The sequence below is a fragment of the Gavialis gangeticus genome, unplaced genomic scaffold (assembly GCF_001723915.1).
Source record: "Gavialis gangeticus isolate Ggan-Ray unplaced genomic scaffold, GavGan_comp1, whole genome shotgun sequence".
In the NCBI taxonomy this organism is placed as follows: domain Eukaryota; kingdom Metazoa; phylum Chordata; order Crocodylia; family Gavialidae; genus Gavialis; species Gavialis gangeticus.
The window spans coordinates 16,492,819-16,502,328 of record NW_017729019.1 but is presented as its reverse complement, the minus strand read 5'-3'; the positions used below and the strand labels follow the sequence as shown (position 1 = coordinate 16,502,328).

At 46.5% G+C, this 9,510-nt stretch overlaps 1 protein-coding gene across 1 annotated transcript in view; it reads left to right on the top strand.

The window, feature by feature from the left end:
* Positions 1-4,802, top strand: part of LOC109295384 (gastricsin-like) — a 12,551-nt gene extending 7,749 nt beyond the window's left edge. The window contains exons 4-9 of the mRNA XM_019514230.1: positions 575-693; positions 2,240-2,439; positions 2,565-2,687; positions 3,315-3,459; positions 4,004-4,106; positions 4,407-4,802. Of these exons, the coding sequence (XP_019369775.1) occupies positions 575-693; positions 2,240-2,439; positions 2,565-2,687; positions 3,315-3,459; positions 4,004-4,106; positions 4,407-4,555 (839 nt within the window). The 3' untranslated portion in view covers positions 4,556-4,802. The remainder of the gene's footprint in view (positions 1-574; positions 694-2,239; positions 2,440-2,564; positions 2,688-3,314; positions 3,460-4,003; positions 4,107-4,406) is intronic.
* The last annotated feature ends 4,708 nt before the right edge of the window (positions 4,803-9,510 follow it).

Genomic DNA, 9,510 nt, shown 5'->3' with positions numbered 1-9,510 from the left:
TCTGTGGGACATGAGAGCAGGACTATACATGGCCACTATATTGTTTCCTGTTCTGAACCTTCCATAAAACTTGGCAATTGTGCTAGTCCAATGATTCTCAACCAGGATGGTATGAGATTCTTTTAAGGGCGTCTCAGGGTGGCATGCAATATTAATCCTGTTAAGTGTGCAGACACCTACACATGCTTCACAACATAACTCAGAGGCCACATCCACACAAGCACAGAAGTTTGTTTCCCTAGGGACAAGAAGTAGCAGCATAAGGTATGATGCTGCTTTTTGTTCCTGGGGAATACCTGTGCCATGCGCACGCTGGCATGTGACAGGTTACTCTGGGTGGAACAGGAATATCATAGATGGAGAAGGTGGGTGTGCAGATATGGTGTTTTGGGTGGTCTGCGTTGGTGTCAGTGCTCTGCCCTGTCATGCAATGCTCCTGCACGACATCTCATACCTCTTCTTTCAAGCCAGGAGGTGAGCTTTGGGGGAAGTGTTGGCAAGGTCCATAAAGGAAGGCTTGGCTTGAATCACAGCACAAGAGTGTGACCACAGTGTCTTCATCTTTCTTCTTCAGCCAGTCATGCAAAGTTTGACCCGAGCCAGTCATCCACCTTTTCCAGCAATGGACAGACTTACGCTTTCGATTATGGCAGTGGTGACTTGACCGTGGTGATGGGTTATGACACAGTGAGAGTAAGTGAAGTTGCCACCATGTGATCTTGCATTGTCATTTGTGCTGTCTCTTCGGACTCATCCGAGCGTAGTAGGGTTGGACGCCAAGGGGTTATTGTTAGTAATTTCTTGTCTAGCCTGCACCTTCCTGAAGTTTGCAGGTGGGAATTGTGGCACATCCCTCTAGCGTGGGGCTGCGAGACGTGTATCGGAGGAAAATTGGTGTTCAGTTCATCCCTGTTTTTTACCTCTTGGCACTTGATCTGTGAGTGTTACATTTCTGATTAAGCTATTGTCACTGCAGGGCATAAAAAGTGATTTTTGTACATGAAAAACTTGCACAGGGAAATGATGGCGCGAACTGAATCTGATTTAGTTAAACCAGTGCAAACCCCTGTATATGGACATTTTTATTTTGGCTTAGAAGATTTTATTTTGAACAGCATAGGTTGATCTCGTTCATTGGGTTAAGCTAAGCGGAAAGATAGCCACTCCAACTGAAATATAAGTGCTCGTGATGAGGTTTACCCTGGTTTAACTAAATCAACTTTGTTAAAAAAGCACAGTCATTTCATATACACAAAACCAAGGCTAACCAGAGCCTAGGGCAGTCTGTCAGATTATCAGCGAGTCTTACCATTCCTACTCATACCTTGCTTGGCAGTATATCTCACTTTGCGGTGTTCACCAACATGAAGATCTTGATTTTTTTTTTTTTTCTTGATTGAGATGTCTTGATTTCAACATACTTCCACCACTGGACCAACTAGGTTCAACTGTGGACAATAAGCTGAATATTGGCCTACAGTATGCCCTTGATGTGAAGAAGGCTAAGAGCATACTGGGGTGCATTAGTAGGAGCATTGCCAGCAGACTGAAGGCAGCGATTCTTCCCCTCTGTTCGGCACTGGTGAGGGAGTCCTGTGTCCAGTTCTGGGCCCCCCACTACCGAAAGGATGTGGACAAATTGGAGAGAGTCCAGCAGAGGACAACAAAAATGATTAGGGGGCTGGGGGACATGACTTCTGAGGAGAAGATGAGGGAACTGGGCTTATTTAGTCTGGAAAAGAGAAGACGAAGGAGGGATTTGATAGCAGCCTTCAATTCCCTGGAGGGAGGTTTGAAAGAGGAGGGAGCTGGGCTGTTCTCAGTGGGGGCAGACGACAAAACAGGGAGCGATGGGCTCAAGTGGCAGTGAGGGGAATTTAGGTTTGATGTCGGGAAGAATTTCCTCACGAGGAGGGTGGTAAAGCACTGGGACAGGTTAGCCGGAGAGGTGGTGGGATCTGCATCCTTGGAGGTTTTTAAGACCCGGCTCGACAAAGCCCTGGCTTGGGATGATCTAATTGGGGCTGGTCCTGCTTGGAGCAGAGGGCTGAACTAGACAAGCTCCTGAGGTCCCTTCAACCCTCATTTTCTGTGATAATATGATTCCATGAATTGCTTATGGAAGCACTAGTTCCCCCTTTATCTACACATGAGCACTCCTTCTCCTTCACACTGACACGGTCTTTTGATTTCCTTATGTCAAATTTTAGGTCAGAGCAAATGTTTCCTTCCCCTCCAGGTCCAGAACATTGTGATCACAGACCAGGAGCTTGGTCTGAGCACGAGCGAGCCCACCGAGCCCTTCTACTACTGTAATTTTGATGGGATTCTTGGCATGGCCTATCCGGCCCTGGCTGAAGGCAATGGACTCACAGTTTTGCAAAGCATGATGCAGCAGGGCCAGCTGACTGACCCCCTCTTCAGTTTCTATTTCTCACGGTACGGTCTCCTTCTCCAGCTGTATCTCCTTATCACCTAGGCCCATTTTTCACCCTCCACTTTCCAGCAATATACCTGCTCAGTAACTGGTCTCTTTTTGATGTTCTTCCCCCGTGTGTTGCCAGCCAACCAACCTATAGTTATGGTGGGGAGCTCATCCTCGGAGGCATTGACACTCAGCTCTTCACTGGGCAGATTACATGGACGCCCGTGACCCGGGAGCTCTACTGGCAGATCGGCATTGATGAGTAAGTTTTGGTGGCACCTTTCATTAGGCAACATGTCTTTTCCACCCGGTTGTGTATAAGGAGACTCTTCATCTGCAGTCAACTGCCTTGTGCCAGCTCAAGCTCTCTGGGGAGAGACTGAAGCAAGCAATGGAAAGGCTGTGCCATGTCCTAAGAATGAAGTGACTGCTGCCTACACGGGCTCTGGACTTGGTCCAGGGACAAACTTTTTGGCTCTGGATGTCAGCTGCCTCAAAAGGGGTTGGACCCAGGGTTTTTGTTTAAAAGCTCCTGTCATAAGAGCATTATTAGTAAAATGAGGCCTAAGCAGGGACTTAATCTGTAGCGCCCAACCGCTTAATTGACCATGCTTAAAGATTCGTGCCTGGACTAGATGACCTCCTGAGGTCCTTCCCAGCCCTAATTTCCTATGATTCTGTACTGAACAGAGGTGGGCTTTGCTGTGCTCCGGCAGCTAAGCCCGGGCTTAAGTGCTCTGCTGAGCAACAGTTCCTGTCTGTGTCGATCGCGGGGCTTTGATCTGCAGGTGACTACCAGCAGCCTTGCTGCCTTGGCTCAGCCAGCGCCCAGGGCAGCTCTCCTTGCTGCTGGTTTTTGCAGAGGGGGTCTCTTGTGCTTGCTCCTCAGGTTCACTATTGGGCAGAGTGCTACTGGCTGGTGCAGTGAAGGCTGCCAGGCCATTGTGGACACCGGGACCTTCCAACTCACTGTCCCACAGCAGTTCTTTGGAGACTTCTTGGAAGCCGTGGGTGCCCAGGAGAGCCCCGACAACGTAGGTGGAGCTGGTGCCTTGCTGAGCTATTGAGGATGGCTGGGAGGGAGTTTGCAGGGCCTGATACAAGCAGCATAAGTCATAAAAGGCTTATAATACTAAGTGAGATCCATGGCTGGAAGCTTAATGCTGGGATACTATACAGGAAGAGAGAGTTTTCCTGGCTTGATATCTGCGGGGGGAGGGAGATCATGAAGTTTCTCAACCCAGTGCAGATCCAAAGTAACTCTGCTGAATTTAATGGGCCAGCTGGTGTAACTCAGTGCAGCACTAGCAACGGCATGGAAATTTACCCTGGGAGAGGAGTTGGCCCAGTGTGAGAGCTGGAGCCAGCCTGGGGAGTGCAACACGGCTACTGCCCACGTCTGAGTCAGGGGAGTGTTGTGCTGCCCACTCGATGGCACAGCATTGCAAAGTGGTGCCCACCTTTGTTATAGGGGATGGGTCAAGGCCTTGCAGTGGTTGCTCCCCTGTGCTGGCGGGGGCAAAGTCTGTCCTCCAGGTTTCTGCAGCTGTGATGCCCTCTTGTCCGTTCCTCCCACAGTATGTGGTTGACTGCAACAGCGTCCAGAGCTTGCCCACCATCACCTTCGTCATCAATGGAGTGCAGTTCCCGCTGCCGCCTTGGGCCTATGTCTCCTACGTATGTATTGTTTGAACAGTGTACCCAAGTTGTATCTCAGCAACGCAATGTTGCTGTTAGGATTTCAGCAGGGGCTGGGGTTTCCGTGCAAGGGCAGAGACTTCTCTGTGACATGGCAGCTCTGACTGACTCCCATTTTTCTCAGCATCCCAAAAGTTAGATTTCTAAAATAGGGGCCTGATCAGGCTCCATTCAAGGGCCACTGATTTTAAGGGGTATTTTGTATGTAGCCTTGATAGCAGCCAGCAGGGTATTCACACACCAGCACTAAAGATTTCTTCATTGGTGTCTCCCTTACAGTCAGACGGCTATTGCAATCTTGAGATTGAGCCCACTTACCTGCCTTCCCCGAATGGGCAACCGCTGTGGACCCTGGGTGATGTTTTCCTCAAGGAATATTATTCTGTCTTTGATATGGGTAACAATAGCGTTGGCTTTGCCCCATCAGCCTAGAGAAACCAGGCATCTCCCAAGTTGGATGGACGCAGCTCCTTCCCTGGCTCGATGAAATGCAATTTGCTCCTGGGTACTGATGGAATCCTATTAAATGTGTATCAGTAGTTCCTATCCTACTTACTGTGTTGTACGAACAGATCCTATCCTTCTTACTGTACCTGAGATATGCAGCCTGAGCATCCCTCCTGGCTGGGTATTGTAATCGGTGCTTTTCAAATCAGCTGTTGCAAATAAACTGCAATGAATCAAATGCTCTTCTACCTTCTTTGTGCGTAAAGAGACAGCACAGCTGGTTAGTTGTCAGTCCTGGCGCTGATTATCATTCATAGACTGTTAGTTCATCATTATTCTAAAGCAGCAAGCTAAGCGCTTTATATATTTCCAGGCAGATTTTCTAAGGAGCTCAGCATTCAGCAGCTCTTGCTGAGAACATGGAGAATCCCTCTTGTGTGCTTAGTGGAAACCACATTTCAATAAATTGAAATCCTCTGCAAAATAGCATGACCTTTCCAGGCCCCTGGGAGATTTCAGCGTGAAGCGTGGTTCATTCTTTGCCTACAGCATATTGTCACTTTCTGCAGTATTCACTGGGGCTCAAATACTGCCCGGACAAGTGCTATACTGGTACCTTTATGCTGTAAAATAGAAAATCCTGTAAATTGCAAAGTATCTGTTCCTGCCAGAGATGCATTTTACCATGTGTGGGTCCACTGGATGAGGCCTACAACTCATATTCCATGGCACTCTCAATAGATTAGGGAATTGCTCTGATCACTCTGTTTTTGTTAAAGATTACATCGCATTAGCAACTAATTGAATGGTTTTGCTGAATTTGAGGCTTTACCATGCTAGGTGCTGTACAGACACAAAGTGGCCAGTCTCTACTCCACATAAATTGAGGAGGGGGAAAAGAGGTGCGGTGAATTATCCAAGGTTATGGGAAGAGCATAGAATAGGGCTTGGGTCCCCTGAATCCTAGCCCAGTGCCTAATCCATTGGGCCACACCGTCGCTGTCTCAAATATCCTAACAGTTGTGCAGCCTAGTCTGTTCCACTTTGCTGCCATCGTCCACCCCAGAAGAAGCTGCATTTCAGAGGCACTGACTGTAAGCACTATGCAAAGATTACTGGCGCTCCCTCTACAAATGTGAGGTTTCCAGTCTATTGTTCTTCACATCATTCTGTCTCTATGAAGGAAGTCCAGACCCCAAGGGCTAAGGATCCGCACACACAGTCGGAACAAAAAAGCCTAAACTTGGAATGAATCACTTTTAATGCTCTGCCAGTCTTTCTGAAGCTCTCAGCCACAACAAACAAATAGCCCCTTGCTTAAAAAAGAAGTGGTTATAACACGTTTTGAGCTACACATTATTGGTTTAAAAACTGTAATACAGGAGATTTAGGACTGATATCAGACAAGAGCTCTCATTGTGAGGACAGCGAAGCTCTGGACTAGATTAGGGGAGCTGCTGAACCTCCATTACTGGAAGATTTTTGAAGCAGGGTAGATGTCTCTCTCTCAGGAATGGTTTGGTAAGAGTTGAAATGCCTTGAGGCAGGCCACAGACTCGATGACCTCCCGGGGTCCTTCTGGCCTATAGTCTGTGATCTTAGAATTGTCCCTCTGCTAATGCTTTTCCCTCTAGATGCTTTTAGAAGCACCAAGGACATCTGCAACTTCACTTAAGTCATCCCATGTCATCCTGCTCTGAAACTGCAGACACGGCAGCCCCGGTACCCAGCTCTGTTTTAAATCTGATTCCTTCCACTTGTAATGGAATGCAAATAACACTTCAGTTATTGGTTCCTAAATTATACCGTCAGATACTGTTGTCATCTACGTATTAATTATCTGAAATCTTCCATATTACTCTAATGATCCAGTGACTGTGTGTTTTGCACTGCTCTGTATGCTTACCCCATGTCAGTTCCTATAGGGTCTGTCCTGGAACCAAAAACCTTTTCTATTGTAAGAGTTTCCCACAACAACAACACAAAGTTGGTTAGCCTCCACAATGTGTTTTCGGTTTGACGCACAATTCCCCCGACGCTCTTGCAGCTCTCTGGCCTTTTCAGTACCAGTTTCCATTAAAACAGCAAGTCTAAGTGCACATGTTGGGGTCAAATCTCCCTAAGTCAGTAACTGCTTTTGGGGTCGTTTTACGTTGCACCTGCTACACTGATGTCCATTAATGCATCGTTTTAACTTTCCTCCCAGACAATCTTTTGTCAGTTCCCTTCAGCCCTATATTCAATAATAGTTTCATTTTCTTTTTGATTCCATCTGCAAATACTCAAATTGTGTAGTGTCCCATGATCTCAATGAATATCTTGTTTGCTGGTTTAACAGCAGCTGTTCAATTGTGCAAAAGGATAAAGGTCTTTAGACTTTGGATACTCAGAAAATGTGCCACTTTTTTCTCATTCCTGATACTAGCTGGTTTCTCCCTGAAGGTGGCTAAGTCCTTTACAAAGGAGCTATCCATTTTCTCCAAGCAGACATTAGACAGAAGTGCAGCTCCCTGCTGTAACTCATGGCACTTTGCGGGAAGTGCTATAGGCACAGACAGAAGAGCAGCTCGTCGTTGCAACTCATCGCACTTCTTGGGAAGTGCCATGAGTTACAGCAATCCTCCAAACCCAATAGACATTCACTGGTGGGTCCTGGAGGTTGGGAGATGGAGCTGCTGTTTAGAGTGGATGCGAGCCTGCAGCTGCTCTTCCCTAGCAATGCCCCTCTCCCCTCCCAGACCTTGGCAATGTTTGCAGAATGGGAGGGAGGAAAGAGAGCGGAGGGACCTTGTTCTGGAGATTGCCCATTCAGTGCTGGAGGGTGGGGTGGGTGGATTGGAGCCCCCCCACCTTGGGGCGGGGGGAGTCCAATCCACCCACCCCACCCTCCAGAGCTAGCTGAAAAACCCCCCAGGCCTAACATTCTGAATGGCCCCCATTCTGAAGACAGCACTAGGAGTGGGGCTGAGCTGTATTAGCTCTGGTGCACACAGACAGAAGTTACTGAGGATGCTTTTTTTGGGAGTGTCTTCATCTGAACCCTCATGCAACGAGGGTTCAGATTCTCATAGGATCAGACCCTTTTAAAGTGCTCTGCTACCATGCACTTGTGTTTGTTCATGGCTATAGAGTGCTTTCAGGGGCCAGATCAGGCCAAAATTGTCACTTCTGTCTGATCCTTGTTTTCCTCGAGTTCCTAGCCTTGCAGGTAACAGATTCTGTTTTGCTTTTCCTTGGCCTCTATAGTTCTGTATTCCTGGCTTAAGATCCACATTTGTTACCAAGTGCTGTGTCATTGTCCCCTCCATAGTTTTAATGTTTTGTAATGACCTCATGGAGATAGTTGAGTTAGAAATCTTTATGCAGGTGGCTGATGATCTCACGAGGTCCCTTCTAGCCCCAATGTCTATGAAATCTATGAAATAATTGCATTTACTAATGAGATCCAATTTGTGAGGCATTCCTTCATGCATGTGCTGCTGTTTTAGCATGCTTCTAGGGTTATGGCAATAGATAGGAAATAACTGATAGAAAATGTATTGTTTCACTGTTTTTACTGGCAAATGTTTTAGTGTGAAAAATGGATATTTCCTCCCCCAAATCCAATTTCTCTGAAAAATTTCAAAAATGAATCAAAATTGCCTTTAAAACAACCTTCTTTTTATGCTTTTGGTTGCTCAATGACTGTTTAAGCAATGTTGATGCAAATTATCTATATGTACACAGCAATTATTTGAAGAGAGGGAAATAATTTTCTGACCAATTCCAGACTAATTATTCCCCATTTATATGGGGAGAAATGACAACAGAACTCAGGCAGTAGCATGCTATGTAGCTCAGTCTCATCATTAAAATGCTTTTTGGTTACCTCGCATTGAAGCTGGCGGGGGTAACAACTTCCTTTCATTCAGGATAACTAGACCTCTACTGCTTTTTACTCTGTTGACTAGATATCTTCCAAGATAAGTCCCATGGGGCTAGGAATTAGCCCTGCTACCTAAAGTGCATTTCCATTGTAGTTGTCCGATAAATTCAGAGAGGATGGATGTAGTGGATTGGAGCAGTGAGTTTGTGTGCTCGATCAGCTAGAAACACCACAGAAACCGACAGAAAAAATACAGGGAGTGTAGCCCTGAGAAAAGAAATCAAGAACAAGAGGGACAGAGAGAGCTTTTGGGGCTAAGGGCCAGCAAAAAAGTGGCTGGGAACTCTGAGCAAAGAAAATGTCCCCTGCTGTTTGATTTCTGCTGTGGTCAGAGAAACAGCCTGTTGCTACCCTTGCAATAATGCATTGCAAGAAAGAAACCGGAGCAGGAAGTTCTCCTTCAAACTATTAACAGCCCACAGGATGACATTGGGCTAACACTTCAAGTCAGAAAGGGTTTAGAGTGTCAAACATTTCCACTGGTTATGAAAAACGAGTTATTAATTTGTTCTTGGAAAGAATTCATCAGTCTGAGGAAAGCAGATAATGCCTTGGCATACTGATGGTTTGATAAGAGCTTTCTTTGCTGTGAGCAGAAATGTCCTATTTATCAGCTCTTTAATAGTATGATTTTGTTATCAAGGGTACGAAGGGCTTTATAAATCTTGGCCCCAAACAAAGACGAAAAGCTTTTTGTTCCTGTAAAGTGTGTGTGTGTGTGTGTATCCATGAGAGGGAGACAGAGAGCTCTATATAGATCTCTCTAGATGCATGCACGCGCTCACACGCACGCACACACGCACACACACACACACACACGCACTAGAATAATAAACCTATGGAAAATTATAAATATATGGAAAATGTTGACACTGAGTGTGCACAGTGATATGGAAGTGTGGTGTCAGAAGATAATGGAGCTGGAGGCTGTTCCCTGGGCATAGAAGCAGGGAGTGCAGATCACACCGCCCCATGTGTTCTGGACAGGAGTCTGGTGGTGGAGAAACCAAGCACC